Source organism: Gorilla gorilla, chromosome 2 (assembly GCF_029281585.2).
Source record: "Gorilla gorilla gorilla isolate KB3781 chromosome 2, NHGRI_mGorGor1-v2.1_pri, whole genome shotgun sequence".
Classification (NCBI taxonomy): domain Eukaryota; kingdom Metazoa; phylum Chordata; class Mammalia; order Primates; family Hominidae; genus Gorilla; species Gorilla gorilla.
The window spans coordinates 130,761,204-130,784,883 of record NC_086017.1 but is presented as its reverse complement, the minus strand read 5'-3'; the positions used below and the strand labels follow the sequence as shown (position 1 = coordinate 130,784,883).

General features: G+C 34.2%; 1 protein-coding gene across 2 annotated transcripts in view; it reads left to right on the top strand.

Moving 5' to 3' along the window:
- GSK3B (glycogen synthase kinase 3 beta) overlaps positions 1 to 23,680 on the top strand; it is a 273,914-nt gene that overhangs the window by 171,611 nt on the left and 78,623 nt on the right. For both annotated transcript variants that reach the window (XM_019024078.4, XM_031009212.3), the window contains exons 4-7: positions 603 to 713; positions 7,982 to 8,112; positions 11,366 to 11,472; positions 18,245 to 18,342. In XM_019024078.4, the coding sequence (XP_018879623.1) occupies positions 603 to 713; positions 7,982 to 8,112; positions 11,366 to 11,472; positions 18,245 to 18,342 (447 nt within the window). The remainder of the gene's footprint in view (positions 1 to 602; positions 714 to 7,981; positions 8,113 to 11,365; positions 11,473 to 18,244; positions 18,343 to 23,680) is intronic.

The following is a 23,680-nucleotide window of genomic DNA, read 5'->3' as shown; positions in this document are numbered from 1 at the left end:
TAAATTTCAGTTAATTATAGAAGACAAGTGATTGTTCTATCAGTTATATACTATCAGGTAACTATAAGATCTTTTTGTGTGTGTGTAGGTTAGAGACATTTTGGACTGTTTAGTCTGACTTTTCATATTGTAGTTGAAGAAACTGAAGCCTAGAGATGCAAGTGACTTGCACACACCAACTAGCAGAGCTAGGGCTAGAAATCCATGTTTCTTAGTTTCAGATTCAGTACTCTCCCTGCCACCATGATACTTATCTTAATAGGATATGAGGACATTGATTATCAGCCTAGAAAATATTATATTTTATGACAGGTGATATCCTCTAAAATCATGGTAAGCAAAATAATCGTTTAAATGTAATTGGGAATCTTAACAATATTGAAATGACTATTTTTTCCCCATTGAATTATTAGTAAAAAGGTGTGGTTGACTTGTTTTATTATTATGGTTATATTCTGAAGTAATTTTATATAATTAAAAGCGACACATTAATCTTTAAAAATCCGAATAAGTAAATATCTAGAGAATTTACTCTAATTTGAATATTTAAAGACCAGTTTCTAATCTGTTTTGCTTTTTGTTTTTTTAATAAACTCTTTCAGAAAGATGAGGTCTATCTTAATCTGGTGCTGGACTATGTTCCGGAAACAGTATACAGAGTTGCCAGACACTATAGTCGAGCCAAACAGACGCTCCCTGTGATTTATGTCAAGGTATGTAAAAACATAACAATTTTCCATTTTAGAAAACATTTTTTATGAACCAAGGAGAGCCTCTTTTATGTTTTAACTATATTATTGTATTTAATACTCAGGGAGAAAAACTGTAAAGTAGGTATTGTTGGAACATTGTTAAATCCTTTTACAGTTTTAAAATGTGAATTGTGCACCTTTTGAAGTTTTATAACTCAGATAGTAAAGATATTCTGGTAAATTACGGTGAATATTTTTCACAGACATTTATAGATTTTATTTCTGCTAGCCACAGTACATTTTAATTTAACCTCTGATATCTTTATTGTGCCACAAACCAAAATAGGAGCATATCATATAAAATTGAAAAATACAGTTATAAATATGTTCAAATTCATTTGCTCACAGATGCCATTTCTATATTTTTTGGCATCTGTAGCTGCAGCTTAAACTGTTGGCGATTTTAAATATGCATTGGGTGTTGTTTATTTTTTGGTATGTAATATCAATGCCATCTTGTTTATTTCCTAGAACTCATGGCAGAATGGCTAGGTATTTATCTAGCATAATTTGTATTAAAGTTGTGGTTAGTTATTAGTAACAAATTATTTTATTAACTACGGCATTGTGAAAACTAGTAGTTAAGTTTGAAAGTTCACATATCTAAATACAGTTTTTAAATTTAACCCTTTATGGAAATGACTGTAGAAAATAAAATGGCATTGACTCTGAATGTCTTATGGTTAGAGTTTTTGAAGTCTTGTTAAAAACTTAAGCTTCACAATAATAAAAGGGTTACCAAAGTAGGACCATTAATAATAGAAGTTCTTTGGATGGATTTTGCATAAGCTAATAATAATAATAATAATAATAATAGAAGTTCTTCAAGCACTTTTGTTAGCTAGATTACTTTGGCAAGGAGTCATATATATATATAGTATATATAATATACACTATATATTGTATATATAATATATAAACTATATATACTATAGTGTATATTACATATTTATATATAAACTATACTATATGTAGTGTATATCATATATTTATATATAAAGTATATATATACTTTATGTATAGATAAGGATGTTCTTTTTTATTTTTCCTTCCTTCCTTCCTTCCTTCCTTCCTTCCTTCCTTCCTTCCTTCCTTCCTTCCCTCCTTCCTTCCTTCCTTCCCTCCTTCCTTCCTTCCTTCCCTCCTTCCTTCCTTCCTTCCCTCCTTCCCTACCTACCTACCTACCTACCTCCCTCCTTACCTACCTACCTACCTACTTCCTTCCTTCCTTCCTTCCTTCCTTCCTTCCTTCCTTCCTTCCTTCTTTCCTTCCTTCATTTCACTCTGTTGCCCAGGCTGGAGTGCAGTGGCACAATCTCGGCTCACTGCAACCTCCACCCTCTGGGTTCAAGCGATTCTCCTGCCTCAGCCTCCCAAGTAGCTGGGATTACAGGCACACGCGACCGTGCCCAGCTAATTTTTGTGTTTTTAGTGGAGATGTGGTTTCATCATGTTGGCTGGGCTGGTCTTGAACTCCTGACCTCAATTGATCCACCAGCTGGGACTCCCCAAGTACTGAGATTACAGGTGCAAGCCACCACGCCCGGCCAGTATATTATTTTTTAAAATGTAATTAAATTACCATTGTCATACCTATGAAAATAAATAGTATTTCATTAGTGTCATTAGATACCCAGTTTATATTTGCCTATGACATAATTTTTTTAAGTTTATATTTTTGAATTGGCATTCAGTTAAGGTTTATATACTGTGATTGGCTGTTGTGCCTCTAATGTTTCTTTTAATCCATAGGTTCTCTTTTTCTCTCTCTTAAACTTTGTTGCTAAAGAAACCGGAGCATTTGACCTATACTTTCTTGGTCTGGATTTTGCTGAATTTCTGTAGTGTAATTAGTATGTTCTTTTGTCATCTATATTTCCTGCAAATTGGTGGTTAGATAACTGATAATTAAATATATTTTTGGTAGGAGTCAGGACCACTTCATTTGTAGTATTGAGTGCTTTCTGAAGGAAGAACATAATGTCTTTCTTTTCCTGACGTTAGTAGCCATTGATGATCACTGCCTAAATTCATTAATTCATTAAAGGTTACAAAATGTTGATAGTCTACTGTTATTATTCCTTCTTAATTTATAAGCTGGAATAGTTTCATAAAGAGAGATTTTCCCATATCAACTATTTGTGCCCTGAGATATAGTTTATATAAAAAGACAGGAAATGTATTTGATCCCTTTTCTTTATTTACCAAAATTTATAATAGTCAATTCCATAGCATCCTCCATAGGTACCAATGAGGTGTTTTGTTGTTTGTTTTAAAGTATCTTATGTGAGTCTTAATAATATTTGACAGTTTCCTTGCTTTCTAACATGACAAAGTATTCCAAGTTCATCTTACACATTTCTTCCTCAGACTTAGAATCAACCTTTTCTTCAAGAAGACCTTGTTCTTTTAGTGGGAGGTGGTATTGAGAGACCACAGTCTGGATGCTAGAGGTGCTAATTGTCACGGGATTGGTTATTGTTTCTGGGTCTTTTTAGTGAACAGAGCTAGGAAATATGTGGGTAATTTTCTCAGATGTAATGCATCTTCTTTTTTTCCAAAAATAAATACACCATGAGTTCATACTGATACTTTCAAATAAAATCGATGAGTTTTTACTTAACTGTAATAATCTTATATTTGTATTTCCTTTCTCTTACATTGAAAATTTCATTTCTCAATGATAGTAGTATAATTAATAACTTATTCTACCCAGCACCCTACATAACCGTCTTAGAATAACAATTCCAACACTAGGACCACCAGCTAAAAATAATTTAAGATCTAAGCACAGCTCAGTTTTACCCATTAGATCCCATTAGGGATGAACAATCGAATTTCTCTGTTCTAAAGAAACACTGAGGTCAGGCACATTGGCTCATGCCTGTAATCCAGCATTTTGGGAGGCTGATGTGTGCAGATCACCAGAGGTCAGGAGTTCAAGACCAGCCTGGCCAACATGGCGAGACCCCACCTCTACTTTAAAATATAAAAATTAGCTGGGCATCCTGGAGCACACCTGTAATCCTAGCTACTCAGGAGGCTGAGGTAGGAGAATCACTTGTACCTGTGAAGCGGAGGTTGCAGTAAGCCAAGATGGCGCCACTGCACTCCAGCCTGGGTGACAGAGTGAGACTTCATGTCAAAAAAAATTGAATAATTCCTCTCTGTGTGATGATGTTCCATTAAGCATTTGTTTGTTTCAGTTTACTTTTATTATAGATTGTGGTTTTCTAAATTTTTAAATAAAATTTACTTTAAAATTCATATAAAATATTTATACATAGTTCAAAGCAAGATTGACAAAACAAGGTATGTTCAAAGAAGTTTAGCTTTTATCTCTGTTCCCTCTGCTCTGTTCCTTTCCTCTACCAGTGTTAAGTATTTTTTAAGTGTTCATAATTTATCCTACCATTTTTAAAATAAGCAAACATGCAGTTATTCTTACTCTTTTTATATAAATGGTTACATAAGGTACACATTTTTCTCTTTTTTTCAGTTAAAAATATGTCCTAGAGATCAGTCCATATTTTCATATGTGTGTGTGTGTGTGTGTGTATCACCTTTTTTATGGCTACCATATTACTTCATCATGTGGCTGTATTCTAGTTAATTCACCCAGTGACCAATAATGCACATATTGTTTTCCTCTTGTTTTTTGTTGTGGTTTTTTTTGGTTTTTGCTATTAAAAATAGTTCTATAGTGAACAACCCTGTGCACTTACGGTATTTTTGCCAGCAAATAGTTGAGCTAGATATCTGGCATCCTGTATTTTAAAAAAGAAAATAAAATTATTGTACATACTGAAGTTGGCATACAGAGAGAAATCTAGCACTCCTTTCTTTCTCCCCCTTGTGGGAAAAGGGATGATTTTTCTTTCTTTTTTTTTTTATGTAACCACAGCACTTTCAGAGGCCAGATCTATTGGCTCTGGGCATTATTCTTTGGGGACATCGATCCCTTTTATCTGAAAAGATAAAAACAGTGTCTGGAATTGATGAGTTATGAGTTGATCTCCTTCACGTAGCCATTCTACATAGTTTTATTGTAATCCTATTGTATGAAAAATATTAGATTGTGAGAGCGATATAAAAGTAGTAAATGCAAGTAACTCTTGCCTTCATGAACCTCATCATCTGATAAGGACTTGTTTGGCATACATGTTACCAGAATGGCAACTGCATTTCTTTATAATTGCCTTTCACTTTTTCTGGGAGAGTTGAGTATTTTCTATGAGTAATACACAGGTTAAAAACTGAGCACCTTTGCTTTTCTGATGAGTATATTTCAGAACTTAAGTAGGTTTTAAAATGCAACTCTAAAACAGATGACTGGCAAATCATTGTTGTGAACTTAATTTTTTTTTTAATTGAAAATACATGTTTAAGGACAGGGTCTGATCACACAGAGTTGGATGCATTTTTTGAATCATAAACAAAATTGTTATTACTTGTTTTAACATGTATTCTATTGTTTTATTATTTTATTACTTCAGATATTATGGCACAGAGAAGAGGGCATTGGATTTGAGTTAAATATAACTAACTGTTCAAATTGTGTTCAACTGCAAAGTACATTCCTTTCTGTGATATTTTGTCCTGTAACTGAAGCATAGTAATTGTTTTATGGAAATGTTAACAGTTTTGTACCAACTTTGAATAAAATGAAAAATAAAAAAAATTGTTTTCATTGAACCTCAATATCTTCTGTAAAAATAGGGATAATGTGTATCTCAGAGTGGTTGCAAGAATTAACTAAACAAATAGGCAAATAGGCAGAAATGCTTTTCTTGGTTTGGCACTTAGTATATGTTAAATGTTATATTTTAAAGTGTGTTAATTATATTTGAGTTTCTAAGAATTAATCATTCTATTCTTTTATTTAGCCACCAAACTGCTTTTTTTGTTGTTGTTTTGTTTTTGTTTCTTTGAGAGAGAGAGAGAGAATTTCGCTCTGTGGCCCAGGCTGGAGTGCAGTGGTGCAGTCTGGGTTCACTGCAACCTCTATCTCCCGGGTCGAAGCAATTCTCCTGCCCCAGCCTTCCGAGCTGGGATTACAGGCGTGCACCACCAAGACCGGCTAATTTTTTGCATTTTAGTAGAGACGGGGTTTCACCATGTTGCCCCCAGGGTGGTCTCGAACTCCTGAGCTCAGGCAACCCGCCTGCCTTGGTCTCCCAAAGTGCTAGGGTTACAGGTGTGAGCCACCGCGCCCGGCCTCCACCAAGCAAGCTATTTAATGATTATATTTTACACCTTATTTAATAAAATATGGCAAAATACATAAATAGTAATTGAAAGAGAAGCACTTACTCAAACCACTACAGAATATTGTGTGTGTGTGATATTGAGCAAGTTGCTTAATCTCTCTGGGCCTCAGTTATTTTATATTTAAAATGGTAATAATATTAGTACTTATTACATAAGGTTATTATAAGGAGTAAGTGAAATAATACACATAAAGCAGTTAGAACAGTGCCCAGCCCGTGATAAGCTGTTTTTCTGTTCTTGTTTTTGCTATCATTCTAGTCTAGAAAGCCTCTCAGCTTTCTTATAAATACACTTTTACAAAGTGAAATAACAACAAATATATAATATTGCATATTTCATTCTTTATCTTGACTTCTAGATAAACTTTTCAAAATAATGAAGATAGAGTAGATCTTTCAGATGAAAGAATACAGTAAAAAGACATCTTAAAATTAACCTCATTTAAACGATTAAGCTTTTTTTCAAAAAAAAAAAAAAAACTCGTTTTCACTGATTCTTGCTGACCTAGACATTAATACCCTGACACGATAAAATCTCTTTTTTTAGTAAATTTATGCCTATGAACTCAGTTTCTTATGGGAGGTTATCTTTTTAGTGGTAATGAATTAAACTCCTACAGTAAGCTTTAAAGGACTTAGAAATGGATTCTGTGAATGATGGTACAATAATAGAACTATGAAGTTTTTAAAAAATGTTATATGGATACCTAAATGCCTTAATTTTAACTTTGTTGGCAAAATGCTGACCTTATAAAAGATCTTATCTGTACAGTTTATATCATGCTTCATTTTAAAGAAAACATAAACTTTTCCAGCTAATAGTTCACATTAACTTCAAGGATGTACTAAAACTCAGCTGTCTGCAGTTTTCACCATGCTTCTTAGAAGGAAAGTAGGTTTCATGTTAACTTTAATTAACCTAAGCCTTAGCAGTAGCTTTTAAAGATGGTGCCATATGTCAATGCTTCATTAGACTTTTAAGTATCTTTTTTTTTTATTGTTTTTTTACCAAGATTTTTATTATCTTTGGTTTGACTCATTTCAAAAATTCTGTCCATGGTGTAACTTTGGGGTAGAGGTCAGAAGGTAAACAGCCAGAAAAGTTTAAAAGTGAATCAGAACACTGACCTTGAGATAAACAGAAGGTTTAAATTATACTCTCTTCGTCCATGAAGTTTCTCTCTTCTCCAGTCAAGAGTCTGATTCTTTACTCCATGCAGACCCAGTTTCTCAGTGTATCTTTTTGGTAAGAAAACTGAGAAAGTCTTCTCTTTTGAAAGATGATGCCAATAGTCAGGCATCTGTTTTTGAATGTCATTTTGAATTATACTTTTTCTGAAGGATATTAACAGGAAGAATGGTGATGCTACTAACAGGGTTATTGATGTCTTGATAGAGCAGTGATTACAGATTTTCTCAGTCCACATGAGTTTTCCTAGACCACTGTATCAATCACCTTGGAGGCTGACATCTCAGAAGAATATTCTAAAGATGACACTTTGGAAATACGTTTACATTCAGCAGCATGCTCTACTAGAAAGAACTATAAACTTAAAAATCAGGAGACCTGGTTTCTGGCCCAAAGTTACTTATTATTCATGATTTTGGGTGCCTCTCTGAGCTTTTCATTTGTGTTTTAAATAAAAGCCCATCTTAGCAGGCTTGTAATGTGAGATGTTAGTAAAATTAAAAGTTATAAAGCACATTGTAAAATTTCCTTTTGAGTTATTAAAGAATGATGCGAATAGTACATATGGTTAATGACAGTGTAGCTAATTCATATAGAAATAGCTAATTAATACAGAAGTGACGCAAAACTTATGAAAGGAAGATTGAGTGCCAGTAATCCATAGCATTTCACCTGTTCTTTTCTGAGAATCTGTTACTTTATTGACTGCTTAAGGATTCTGATTTGTTTAGAATAGGAAGTATTTAATTAATTTCTACTATCTATTCCAGTTGTATATGTATCAGCTGTTCCGAAGTTTAGCCTATATCCATTCCTTTGGAATCTGCCATCGGGATATTAAACCGCAGAACCTCTTGTTGGATCCTGATACTGCTGTATTAAAACTCTGTGACTTTGGAAGGTAAGCTACTGTCCCTCTCCCTGCCCCTTCCCTTTTCCCCTCCTCCCCCTACTATCTTCTTTTAAATATATTCCTTTTGCAATATCAGCCTAAACACAGTAATTCTTATTCAAAAAGTATAAACTAGTGCAGCTGTGAGAGTAGTTTTGTTAGTTTCTGTCAAAATTATAAATGTATATACTCCTTCATTTAACAATTTAACTTTTAGGAATTATTTCCTTAGGAATACACATTTACAATACAGTGTATATATAGGGATTTTTATTATAGCATTGTTTATAAGCATCCATTAGTAGGAAAATGGCTAAATAAATTACGGTACATGCAACCATGAAAAAGAATGAGGCAGCTGTCTGTGAACTGAAAGGGAATGATGTCTAGGAAACATTAAATGAAGAAAGCAAGATCAAGAGTATGTGTATTGTATGCCACCTTTTATTTTATGTTTTAAAAACATACAGAGTGTGACTATATATATATATATATATATATATATATATACACACACACACACACACATATATACACAAGTACATGTGTGGCTTATTTCTGAAACGGTACGTAATCCATAATATTTGATTGCCTGAGAAAGGATCTTTGGGAATATAATGTAGTTGGGGAACTCACTTTTTCATTGATTGTATTTTAGTATTGTTTGAATTTACATTAGGTATATATACTCCTTTTTCAGTAAGAACTAAATTTTTTCAAAATATTGATTATTATACATTCCTGTGTATCTTTTTAACTTCACAATTAACCTCAATTCAGGGATGGATGAGATAAAAAAACAATGCAGTGTTTTCTTCATTTTCCTCTATAATTTAACCTTTTATTCCACCCTTTTTCCTGCAAATTTCATCAAACTTTCTGCTTTTAAAAACTCATTTCTTGGTAATATACTGTGAATTTGTAATAAAACTTTATTCTTTCCATTTTCAGTTTTCAGTACTTTGTGCCTCTCTGATCTAACCTTTTAACATGTAGTCAAGCCTACATTCCCATGTAACTCAGGCAGTTACCCCGCTACTTCCTCACTGGTGTAATCACCTAATCTCTCTCCTCATGGTCCCTAAGACATCTTTACATAATTTGGATTCTCTCCAATTTAATTTTTTCACCCTTGTTACAGATTCTTTTCACCATAGCTCTATAGATAACATATTGCCCCACACTTGTTGATACCTGTGTTCCTATCCCTTTGTAATAACTTTTACATCAATTCACAGTTTAAATTTGGGGTTTAACATAGGATATGTTTTCCACAGGCTTCTCTTGAGACAGATCCTTTAAAAAATAAGTAAATCTGTGCTGTCATGAGTTAATTTTTCTTAGTCTCACAATGTGTCCTCTTTCAGACTGTCCTCATTTTACTGTTTTCTAATTTCAGATGACCTATCACTTTGCAGGCCATGACTCTGTTCCCTGAACTATTTTTAAAAAGGGTGAAAGATAGTAAAACTCTTACCTGGTGTTTGAAACAAAGCACTACTACTTGTCTATAGGAAAAACTGCCCAAATCAGATATGTTTTATTGTTAATGGGGTGTCTTCACCATTGAGAGTGACTGACTTGGTAGGGACAGACTGAGACACCAAGGTTAGAAGAGCTTCTGTTCTCATATAGTGTCAAAACACTTGGTACAGCCCATTCTCTTGGGACATAAAATAGCTTTATTCTGATAAATTTGGAAGAGGGATTTCACTTGTTTGATAGCTCATTTTTATAAACCCTCTGATTTTTTTGTTTTTAACAAAATTGGTTTGGTCAGATGGAGTTTGGGAAACACTTTGGACTGTACGTATCAGATTGGTAATTTGAACAAAATACTATTACTTTCTTCTTATTTTTTTACTAGATGAAACGGGGCCAAAAAGTAGCTAAAGAACTAGTTGGGCTATTTAGGAACAAAAAGCTAGATGTGATCACAATATTGGGAAGTAGTTAAAACCAGTCTCCTCTGTAAGAGAGGCTGCTCCGTTTTTGTAGCTCCATCAGGTAGTGAAAAAACTTCAGGCTACAAAGCTTGGGTATTAACGTTTTGTCTCGTAATGAATTTTCTGAACATAATTAGAATCTATCTTGTTAATTAAAAAGCGTCCTTTAGAAGATATAGCAGTCTCCTATCAATTATGCTGAAAACTAAATGTCATAATTTTCATGCAGCCTAAAAACAGGGATTAGTATTTATTAATTTATGAAATGGTTATTGTATGTCAGTACTTGGGGAGAGGGTTAAAAAACAAACTTCAAAACTAGTGATGAAGGAAAAAGAAGTTAAGGTTAGAGTCATCATTGACTAGAAATAAATGGAAGAAAAGAAATCCCAGTCATTGAAATCCTTGTGACTACTTTCATCTGTCTTTACCCTGGTTTTCCAGTACCTTTACTTTTTTTTTTTTTGGCACTTACTGTTTTACTGTTTTGATTTTGTTGCATTTTGTCCCTTTATTTATCTTTATTATTAATGTATGTCAGAATGGCTGGCTTCTACAGCAGTTTATTTTATTCTGTCTTTGGATTATCTTGGGCGACATCTCAAAAGAAATTAATTGTAATTTATTATACTTCATATTTAAAATACATGCAACGAAGTATTTTAGTAGGAAAATTGGAATAAGAAAACATGCAATTAAACTTACTATAGCAGAGTTAGAATTTATAGGCAGTGAATCATTTCTTCCCTGAAGTTGAAGGGCCTGTTTATAATTTATTGGGTAATAAATGTTTATGTGGTTAATAAATTGACCAAGATATGGAAAAATAGATTGAGTCTATAAGCCTTGAAATATTCACCGTGAGTCAGAAGTCAAAATGCAAGACAGTGGCCAATTTCTCACCCTTTTTAAAGAAATACATTGGGTGAGGAGTATTCATTCTTAGAATCTATTGTCATGCTTTTTGGTGGGGGAGGTACCTCTTTTCTGCCCTTGCTTCTTTGTATTTTAGAGGTGGAATTTGGGGAACAGAGGATCAGAAGAAATTCAACACTTATCCTTTTTTGCTTTTGGTGCCTTCTTAGGTGACAAACGCTTTCTTTAAAAATTGCTATTCTTTTTTGCAGAGCAAGGTGATAAAATTGTAAATTTCTTTTGTCAGAGATAGTTACAGTTTACATTTTCTTTTTCATATATGATTCAAATGATGTGAATCTTATAAAATCATTTGATACTGTGAAAGGGTAGCAGTCTAGGTTCTTTAAGGTTTAGATTTAAAGAATTTCTGCTTTTTATTTTTATTTTTTTTCTGTTAGTGCAAAGCAGCTGGTCCGAGGAGAACCCAATGTTTCGTATATCTGTTCTCGGTACTATAGGGCACCAGAGTTGATCTTTGGAGCCACTGATTATACCTCTAGTATAGGTAAGTACGAATCTGAATATAATGCTCATAATTATTAATTGTTTCTTGATTTTGGTAATTTAGTATTACTAATCTGTACTTTTATTTCCATGGAAAGATGGATATATCCCATAATGTTTTTTTCTTAAAGCTTGAGATGCAAACATGTATAGGCATACGTCATTTTATTATACTTTCCAGGCACTGCTTTTTTTTTTTAACCTCTCAAAGGTTTGTGTCAACCCTGAGTCAAGCAAGTCTGCCCACACTAGTTTTATAAGAGCATGTGCTCACTTCATGTCTTTGTGTCATCATGTCTTTGTGTCACATTTTGGTAATTATTGCAACATTTCAAACATTCTCATTGTATCTGCTGTGGTGATCTATGATCAGTGGTCTTTGATATCAGTTACTCTTGTAATTGTTTCGGTTTGCCACAAACCACAACAATATAAGACAGCAAACTTAATCGATCAGTGTTGTGTATGTTATGAATATTCCACCAGCTGGCCATTCCCCATCTCTCTTCCTATCCTCAGGCCTCCCTATTCCCTGAGAGACAACAATATTGAAATTAGGCCAATTAATAACTCTGCAGTTGCCTCTAAGTGTTCAAGTGAAAGGTACATTTTCCACTTTTAATCAAAAGCTAGAAATGATTAAGCTGAGCAAGGAAGGCATATCGAAATTGTGCCACACAGTTAGCCAAGTTGTGACCACAAAGGAAAAGTTATTAAAGGAAATTAAAGTGCTACTCCAATGAACAGATGAATGATAAGAAAGTGAAACAGCCTTATTGCTGTTACAGGGAAAGTTTTAGTGGTTTGGATAGATCAAACCAACCACAACATTCACTTGAGCCAAAGCCTAACCCAGCAAGGCCTGAACTCCCTTCAATTCTGTGAAGACAGAGAGGTGAGGAAGCTACACAAGAAAAATCTGAAGGTAGCAGAGGTTATTTCATGAGGTTTAAGGGTAAAAAGCTGCACTATGCCATAAAAGTGCAAGGCAAGCAGCAAGTGCTGATGTAGAAGCTGCAGCAAGTTATCCAGAAGATCTAACTAAGATCATTGATGAAGGTGTCTACATTAAACATCAGAGTTTTAATGGAGACCAAACAGCCTTCTACTGAATTGGAAGAAGATACCGTTTAGGACGTTCATCTCTAGATTTTCTAGAGATGGAAGACTTCTTCTAGAGAGGAGAAGTGTCATTGCCTGGCTTCAAAGCTTCTAAGGACAGGTTGACTCTCTTGTGAGGGCCTAATGTAGCTGGTGACTTTTAAGTGCAAGCCAGTGCTCGTTTACCATTCCAGAAATCCTAGGGCCCTTAAGAATGATGCTAAATGTATTCTGCCTGTGCTGCATAAATGGAGCAACAATGAGTGGATGATAGCACATCTGTTTATAGCATGGTTCACTGAATATTTGGAGCCCACTGCTGAGACCTACTACTCTGGAGAAGAGTATTTCTTTCAAAATGTTACTGCTTATGGACAGTGCAACTGGTCACCCAAAGGTTGAGAAATACATTTGTAAGGCTATAGCTGCCCTAGATAGTGATTAGTCTGATGGATCTGGGCAAAGTCAATTTTAAATCTTCTGGAAAGGATTCACCATTCTAGGTGTCACTAAGAACATTTGTGACTCAATAACATGAAAAACATTTTGGAAGAAGTTGATTCCAAGCCTCATGGATGACCTTGAGGCATTCTAGACTTCAGTGAAGGAAGTCTCTGCAGATGTTGTGGAACTAGCAAGAGAACTAGAATTAGAAGCGGAGCCTGAAGTTGTGACTGAACTGCTGCAATCTCATGATGAAACATAAACAAGTTGCTTCTTTTATGGATGAGCAAAGAAAGTGGTTTCTTGAGGTGGAATCTACTCCTGGTTAAGATGCTGTGAATATTGTTGGAATGACAACAAAGGATTTAGAATATTACATAATTGTAGTTGATAAAGCAGCAGCAGGGGTTGAGAGGACTGACTCCCATTTTGAAAGTGGTTCTAATGTGGGTAAAATGCTATCAAAGAGCATCTCCTACTAGAGAAAAATCTTTCATGAAGGGAAGAGTCAGTTGATGTGGCAAACTTCATTGTCACTTTAAGAAATTACTCCAGCCACATCGTATAGCCTTCAGCAACTGCCACCCTGATCAGTCGGCAGCCATCGACATCAAGGCAAGATCCTCTGCCAGCAAAAAGATTACAACTCACTGAAAGCTTAGATGATCATTAGCATTTTTTTTTTAGTAATAAAGTGTGTTTAAGTTAATGTATTACATTTATGTTTTTATACAATTCTATTATACAAGTAATAGACTACAGTATAGAGTGAACATACCTTTATATGCACTGGGATACCAGAAAATTGGTGAGACTTGCTTTATTGTGTCTTATTGTTATGGTCTGGAACCAGTTCTGCAACATCTCTGACGTATGCCTGTATAGAATTTTTCAAATTCTACTTTTTAGAATTTAAGATATACCTACTATTCTATTTTTCTTCCTTGGACTGTTAGAATCATAAAGCTAATAGCTTTTACCTTAAGAATTTAAATTAATTCTAAGTAACTTTTTTTTACTTTCTTATTTAAAATCCTCCTGAAATACTTCTGAGCATGATTACACTAGTTGGATAATTATTAATTAATGTTATTTCGTTAAGTTAATAATGAAAGTGATAGTATGGCCATATTGCTAACATTTCCTTCATGCCATCTCCATTATTTAATATAAAATCAGCTTAAATCACTAGTAGCTTTGCTAGATGCACTGATTCTGCAGAAGTATGCACCCAAGATGTTTAGTCGTAGAAGGAACTGAATAGAGACCATTAGCTTTAATCATCATTGACCTTCTCAAGTCTTCACCCCAGATGTTTAGTGATAGGAGGAACTGAATAGAGACCATTAGCTTTAATCATCATTGACCTTCTCAAGTCTTCACCCAAGATGTTTAGTGATAGAAGGAACTGAATAGAGACCATTAGCTTTAATCATCATTGACCTTCTCAAGTCGTCACCCAAGATGTTTAGTGATAGAAGGAACTGAATAGAGACCATTAGCTTTAATCATTATTGACCTTCTCTTTTACTACATTTTAGCCCACTATCCAGGAGTGAACAGAGAGAGCATGATCAGCTGGACATGAATAGGAAGCTAACAAACAAGGAGCAACTTTAAGCTAGATGTGCAAGTGGAAACCAAAATTATTTTACTCTTACATATTGTTTCTGAAGAGAATTCCTTTAGTCCAGAAACAAACAAAAGCATGCAAATAATAAACCAAAAACATCCCCACAGTAACAGAAAACCAAAACAAACAAAAAACAGACCTGGCCTGGTGCAGTGGCTCACACCTGTAATCCCAGCACTTTGGGAGGCTGAGGTGGGCAGATCACTTGAACTCAGGAGTTCGAGACCAGCCTGGGCAACATGGTGAAAACCTATCACTACCAAAAATTAGCCGGGCGTGGTGACATGCCCCTGTAGTCCCCGCTACTTGGGAGGATGAGGTGGGAGGATGGCTTGAGGCCAGGAGGCAGAGGTTGCAGTGAGCTGAGACTCCACCACTGCACTCCAGCTCGGTGACAGAATGAGACCCCCCTCTCAAAACAACAACAGCAACAACGAAAAATAAAACAGACCTTGTGACAGTTTTTTTGTCTTTTTGATATAAATAGAAATTCTCTGATACAAGCAAACACCCTAATCAGAAACACATTATCATTTTTTATTTTGCCAAATGGCAAAATGTCAGAGCACATTTTGATTTCTGCCAAGAGGCCAGCAGTTTTACCCACCATTTCCTTTGTACCCTCAGTACAAATGTTAACCCAGTGAAGGTGTATTCTTATGAAAAGAGTTTTGCCCGCTGGGACATCTAGAAATGTCTAGAGGACCCAGGTGCAAAGAGTACAAAGTGTCCTCTGTAGACCACACTTTGACATCTGCTTTACCAGAGGGTAGAGAGCATAATAATGTGTATATGTATGTGTATGTAATTCTCAGAGTCTTACTATGGCTGTGGTACATGGCATATATGAATGGACAGATGAAAAATAGTACAAAGAATATTTTGCTTGTGGTCGACCTGGGTTTGAGTGTCAAGTCAGAAGTAAAGTGGAGATTACTGACAGTTCTTTTCTGAGTGGCTGTGAGGCTTAAATAAAATGTTAGTGAAAATACTGTAGAAATGAAAGGTGGTATTCTTTTGTGGCATTTTTAGACTTGACTCTCCCCAAGAACAAATTTCAGCCCCTTGTCTTTGGGTATGTCATTGGATTTTCCAGCTGCTTTACATTTTATTCAAATATATGATACTGATTATCTATATATAAGATACTGGTGTGAGCTGTGCCAGAAACACCTAAAATAAAGGCAGTTGGATTGTTCTCAAAAAGTTAACACATCATCTCACACATTAAGGAACAGTTATATAAACAGGAGTCTTTTGAACCCTAGCAAGCCTAGGTTTGGCTTCCCATTATAAACTTAGGATACTTGCCTCTTAAGACTGTAATGTTTTTAAACAGACCCTCCCAAAAAGTATACTAATATTGTTACATTTTTAAATGTTTTTAACAGTAATGTTTGAAATGAAAGAGTAACTGTTTCTGACAAGATTATTGTCATATTTAGATACAGCCAGAGGTAAAGCTGATGTCTCTGATTATATTATCTTACTGACAAATGGCAGAATGAGAACAAAAGGCTTCCTTAGAACAAGGAATTGAACTTACAGACAGACCCTTGAAGAAGCTGTTACTCTGTGACAGTGAGACAGTTATTCAAGAGAGTGGTGTTTTGATTGGGAATTGAGAATGATTCCAGGCCTAGCTGTACTGTTCAGTACCTTTACCTTGGGCAAGTCGTTTAACTTTATCATGTCTTAATTTCCTTATCTATGAAATAAGTGTGTTAAACTAGATGGTCTTGAAAGATCACTTTAACATGAACCCGAGTTAAATATGAAACAAAATGCTATTCTGGCTTTAACCCCAACTAACTAAAATTCAGTGTGCCAAAGCACTATTTCTATTTTTCCGGTACCTTCTATTTAGTTGAAGTTTTATTCTATCTGGAGAATTTCGTCCATTTGTCCTTTGAAGTAAGAGCAGAAGAGATTTTAGTGTCCTCCAGAAAGTGATTGATAAATACCTTGTTTTTACTAACTTGACTGATGTAACATGAATTGAGGGCTGCTAGTATAGTTGTCACCTGAATCTTTTGAGTGTCAGTCTTCTGTGATAACTTCTAGGCAAGAGTATTCCTTGATGTTTTACTTTTTGTCTTCCATATTTGTAGCTAAATCTTACCTAAGAAAGTGTTTCCTATTGTTTTTTGTGAAGGCATAATTATTCCCTTACAATTTTTTCAGCCTTGTATCTGAGATGAATCATTCCGTATTAGAGAGGAAAAAAGTTGAGTGCATATTACGTTCCATCTTATTAACTAGGTAAAGGGATGTTTTAAAACCTAGATTAAAATAAGCATTTATATAAATAAGGAGATACATCTTTTCCGCTTGACTATAACAGTTAGTATTACTATTGGCTTTGAGTAAAGATTCCCTAGCAAGTTTTCATATGTGCTTAATTTAGCAATTTCCTAATATATTAAATAGGACTCTTGGTCTATATTTGCAAAATAGATGTCTTGGTTATTAAGTTAGGACTGGACAAAATCAACTCGAGTTTGTTAAATGATAACTATGTCATTTTTCTAGGTCAATAAAAAGTAGTCACTGGAGCAATGATTTCCAGTCTCTCTTGATAGTACATCTCACCACATCAGACCTTTAAAATTTTTGTTGTCAACCATTTACTGTTCCTTCTTCTCCTTCCCTACTGGTAGGTGGTAAAGTCCAGCAATGATTCATATTCGTCTCCCTAAAGCACTTGAGTGTTGGTACATTAAAAACCTAGGAATCTCAGAAATCTGGAAGCTAAAAAGCAGCCTTTTCTTGTAGGAAGTCTTAATAGCAGGCTTTAAAATAGAGTGACTGTACGGTTTATCTTCTAATCCGATAATACTTTTGAGAGAGAAAGAGGTGTTACTAATAAATATCCCAGGACAACATATAAACCATAACTAACCTGGGTAAACCAGGATGTATACTTTAAAGTATTTTTAAAGTGTATTAATTGAGTTAATTTTTAGAGTTTTCTGTCCGGATTGAGGTTTTCATTTTGACTTAAAAGTGGATTATTTTTATAATTTATGAAGTAAAATGTATTCCTCCATCATTGCTAGTCCATTTTATTTAAAAATGATATATTTAAGCACATTTTTCTGTCAGTCATCCTAGAACATAAAAATCAACCATTTAAAGTCTTAAAAGTGTTCCTCAGAATTTACACTGACTTAAAGCCCAGTGTCTGGGAGAGATTGAACCTTTCCTTTCTGCTCCTCTGTAAGTACCTACTAATATGCAGACATTGTGTCACTTTGACTTATTTTTAAGTAAGATAAATAGATAGTCCTGCCATAGCTTTGGTACTGTAATCCTCTGTCTAGTTATTTGAAGACTTGAATACCTGAAATTTGATAATAATAGACTTTACCCTTTATTAGAATATTCTTATTGGTCTGGTTTCCTCTTTGGTAAGTTTAACATTTAATTAAAAAGAACATTAAGGAAGTTTGATGACTTTTTCTCTGTTTTGGATTGTATAATCTTTTCCTGTGATATTTACTCTGTGATCAAAGTAAAATTAGAAAATGTATACAAACACTTTTCAGCTCAAGCTATAAAGTATTAATAAGGCTTCGTTTTCTTTTCTCTTTAGATGTATGGTCTGCTGGCTGTGTGTTGGCTGAGCTGTTACTAGGACAACCAATATTTCCAGGGGATAGTGGTGTGGATCAGTTGGTAGAAATAATCAAGGTGAGAAGGTTGAATCAGAATATTTGAACTGGAAGGAATTTTTGTGCTACTTTAATAATACATATCACACATGTACACATACGAGAAACTTAAAAAATGGAGGAAGCAATCCAAGGTCACATAGCAAGTTCAGCTATAAAGTGGGTATAAGAACGCCCCCCCAGCCTTTTGGTTTTTATTTGAGTTACTCTTCTCTTGTATGATCCTAGAAAAGCTATTATGTATATCTGATGCAAGAAAGGTATATATCTGTTATTTAAAGTACTTAAAAGCAAAATTAGACTATAAGCTCACTAAAATGTATGTAAGCTGAATAAAAGCAGAAGCTGTGTCTGCTTTTGCTCACTGTATACTCCCTGCTCCTAATACTCTGTGGAGCACATAGGAGATACTTGTATTTGGTCACTATTTATATTTATTCAGTATTTATAAAATGTATAAAATGAAAGAATGAATGCCTACATGTCTGATAGAAACAAAATTTTGACTTATGGATTTAATATAATTTTATTTATTGGGTCTATATGAATTTAATATAATTTTATTTATTTTAAATTTTATTTAAAGCTGAATAAAGATATGTCTGGTTTTGCTCAGACACAGCTGCTTTCATTCAGCTTTGCATACATACACCTTTATTAACAAATATTTAAATATTATCTTAGAATATATGTTTTCTTTTAAGAACAGTAAAGCTGAGATTTAATTGAGTTTTTAAATGTAATTTTTTTAAGTTTTAAATATTTGAGATCTTAAAGGAAGTCCCTTTACTTAAAAAAAAAAAAAAAACCTAGTGTCTAGATTTATATCACTAGATTGTTTCATTCTAAGGTTTCAGTTTGGACAAAGCAACAACACCTACTGTCTCTGGGGCTTTGTTTGTGATATCCCAAATTTTGCATAGAATTGTAAAATTGAAAAATCTCCTTAGAGGTCACGTTGTCCAACGTACAATAAAATAACCTTTTAGTTACATTCCTAACAAATGGTTTTCTAGTATTTTCTTGAACACTTCCAGCATCAGATTACTACTTAGGGATGCAGCTTATTCTGTATTGGACAGCTTGAATTTAGTTTTTATTGTACTGAGCTGTAACTCCTCAGTAGTTTCTACCAGTTGAACATAGGACTGTGATCAAGTTCTTTTCAAATCCTTGTACTTCATTCTATAAAAATAGGAATTTTAAAAATCAAAGGTGGTTTTGATAGATGTCAGTGTGCAAGTATGGTTGAAAAGACTAGTGTGTAATAAGCGATCTTCTTTATTATCCATATAATTTCTTACAATTTGCAGCCTAGACCACTGTGGTATTTGCATCTTCTTTTTGGTACCATTTTTGAGTTTCAGATCTTATCTTTTACGCTTGTTAACAGAACTATTTTCTTTTTCATTTCTGTGCTACACTTAGATGTAAATTTGAATAGTTTGCTTTCTTTATTTTCTAAAAGCCTACCCCATCATGTAAATTAATGCTTGAATACGGAGCTTGGCCAACTTTTTCTGTAAATGACTAGATAAAATATTTTAGGCTTTGTGGGCCAAAAGGCAAAATCGAGGATATCATATAAGTACTTCAGTAACAAAAGAGAAAACACATTTTCACAAATTTTTTAATTGATGAAGTTAGAGGTATAATAATTGAGTCTTTTTTTTTATTTTTATTTTTAAATACAGCTCTACTAACCAGAAGAATTGAGTTCTTTTTGGGGAAATACAACCTTTCTCTTAATTGATGTTCAAAGTTAGTACTTTCTAATCATCAAATTGATGGCAAATCTGTTAATTCTTAGCTTATGGGCTTCACACAGACAATGGGCTGTAGTTTCCTGGTCTCTGCTCTTACACAATCATTCAGCATTTCTCCTGTCCCTAGGCTTTTATTTGATGTACTTGAGCTCACCATCACCGTGCTACAATTCTGTGGGCATATTGGCTATTCTATTTGTCATATATGTTTAGCTCATTAGAATTGTATCATTTCTCTACTGATTATATTTTAGAATTTTGTGGCGATTTGTCATTAATTTTAATTAATTCATACATAATGCAAGTAGAATTTCTGAGGAAGCTAAGTGAGCATCTGTGATAATTCCCTAGCTCATGCTTGCCGTAATACCTTATAAACCTTTAAGTCTAGAGCTTGTTTGTACAACTTTTTGTTAGTCCTTGTAATTCATTTTCTGCTAATACTATTTTATGCTACCTGCTATTAATATATTTTGTTACTGATAATTTCAGACTTCGTTTTCATTAAGTGCTTATTTTTTCCAAAATGGTCCATGATCAATATGTAGTAGCAGGCCAACTCTGAAATAAAACACTCATCATTTATGTGCTATGCTGTCATCTTGCATTTATACTTAAGAAATGTACTTATCACCTTACGATAGTAAGTAAGTTCCAAAATCACTGCTTATAGGAAGTTTTGATAATGATATAAGATAAGAGAACTGTAAGTATTTCCAAGCATCCAGGGCATTTTGGGATATCTGGTTTCTAGGTGCCTTCTATGTTCTTGACCGTGGCTGCCCAGGATAGATGGAATTATCAGTAGTAGTTTACCATCCATTTATTGACTGGAAGTTACCACACATTGCACGGAGGCTCTAGGCTTTGTATTTTGTGCAAGTGTGTATATGTTTAGTATAGTTCTAAGTCTTATTGCATGAAGGTTAATAAACTTCATAAGAGTGTTGTGTGTGTGTGTTTAATGTAGCCCCAAATCTTACTGGTCCGGCCAGGGGCAGTAGTTCACACCTGTAACCCCAGCACTTTGGGAGGCCGAGGTGGGTGGATTGCTTGAGCCCAGGAATTTGAGACTAGCCTAGGGAACATAGCGAAACCCAATCTCTACAAAAAATAGAAAAATTAGCCAGGCATAGTGGCACATGCCTGTAGCCCCAGCTACTTGGGAGCCTGAAGTGGGAGGGTAGCTTCAGCCCGGGAGACAAATGTTGCAGTAAGCCAAGATTATGCCCCTGTACTCCACCTGTGTGACAGAGCGAGACTGTGTCAACGAGTCCATCAATAAAATAATAAATAATAAATATCACAGCCAAGCGTGGTGGCTAACACCTGTAATCTCAACACTTTGGGAGGCCGAGGTGCGCAGATCACTTGAGGTCAAGAGTTCAAGACCAGCCTGACCAACATGGTGAAACCCTGTCTCTACTACAAATATAAAAACTAGCCAGGTGTCATGGTGCACGCCTGTAGTCCTGGGTACTCCAGAGGCTGAGGCAGGAGAATTGCTTGAACCTGGGAAGCAGATGTTGCAGTGAGCCAAGTACCACTGCACTCTAGCCTGGGCGACAGAGTCAGACTCTGTCACAAATAAATAAATAAATAATAAATATCAAATCTTTTTCTTTCTCCTTCCTTCCTGCTTGCCTCCCTCCCTCCCTCCCTCCCTCCCTCCTTCCTATTATTGCTAACATCTGTTCTTCAAATGTTAAATATATATGAGGTCTCATTTGAATAAAAATTTCTAAGAAATGCTGATCTAGCTATTCTAGTTTTCCTGATTTAAGTTGGAAAAGAGAAGTTATATGTGTTTGTTTTCAAAGTTAAATGTTATTAAGACGTTCTGTATTTTAAACAAATACTTTCATGTACTGATAAACATGACTTTAAGAATAGATTTGAAATTTTCATAAAGGTGGTCTCATAAATGCCCAGTTCAGTTCTCATGTTTTTTAAGGTAATAGTCATGCACCCTTAGTGCTTATGATAACTAGGGAACTCGTATTAAACTGTTCTTTTCTGCTTTCTTTTCATTTTCTTCCTAGAAAACCTCGTAAGAGAGTATCTGGGGGAAGCTAACCCTGGAAAAATGGATAACTCTTCTCTGAATTTGAGTTTAAGCAAAAAAAAGAAAGTGGATAATCATATAATAAGCTTTATGAAGTTTTTTTATGTGGTAGACTTGCCTCATTATTTTATAAACTTTTGCCTCATTTTATAAACTTTCTGAGCAGGGACTTTTTTTTATTCTTATGTTTTAATATCTGAGGGCACCAAAATAGTTTTCAATTAAGGTTTGTATTGAATTAACTTGTTAAACCATTGTCCATTCATGAATTTGAAATTAGCTGGGAATTAATAAGAAAAGTTAATGTGGTTGTTGTGTATGTTGTTTATTGACTCAGATGTCCATGCCAGTAATTTACAGCATGAGTAAAACAGTTTAATTAAACGAACTGTATCTCATTCTAGCTAACATTTTTAATTTTCCTCACTGCCCTCTAATAAGGTTTTTGTAAAATATTTAGAATAAAATCCAAATACATTATCTTTAGAATAAGTTAAAAGTATAAGAACAGATTTGAAAGTCATGGAAAATCATTTCTAAGCATGAAAAACACAAGTATTTAACTTTCTGAAGTTAATTTCATGCATAGAATTGTCGGATCAGCATTTCATTATGCCATTTGACCTCTACATATCAAAAATGCTTGGATTTTCACGGCATTTGTAAAAAGACAAATTCCGTTAGGGACTTCTCAGACAATGTGCTTTTTTTCCTTTAAATTCTTCCTTAATATAAAAACCTCAAGAAATATATGATATAGTTCCAGATACATGGGAAAAAATAAAATATTTTTGGAAAATCTCTACCAGGAATTTTGCCAAATGTAATGTTCACTGACATACAACATTGTCCTTTGGCACCTCTGCAGTTGGCCATAGCAGTGGAGCTTTGTAGAAGAGAGTCCTGTGCAGGCTTGTATAATGCTGGTGAAGGTAATAATTTTTAATGACAGTTACTTTTTTTATAACTACATAGTCTTAGATTTTATATGCTCAATGCAGAAGACTGAGAAAGCACAGACAAATAGACAAAAAATCACTTACTGTTCTAGCACATCATGAAAAATACTTCTATAAATATTTTCATATACTATATTTTCTTTTTATTTAAATAAAAATACCATCTTACTGCTTTGTAGACTTTTAAAAACTGAACAATTAAGTATATTTTTTAATGACTACATAGATTCCACTGCATGATTGTATTTTGAATTACATAATTGATTCTGAAAATAACAGCATTAAGGTAAAGTGATATAGCTTTGTGTTTCAAAAAGTTTACATGATATATTGGTTTTCGTAAGTTTGATTATTAACTTTCTTACATAAATAACAGGTGTCCCCCAGAAATTCTATATAAGCAATCTAGGAAGTTTGGGACCTGGGAAAGCTGTAAGTTTTACTAATAATTTCTCCCCTCTACTCTTCAAACTTTAAAACATAAATTTCAAATAAGGTAAGATGAACTTCAGTCCAGAGTTTAATTTCTGGATTAAACTATCACAAAACTAACAATTTTAAAATAAA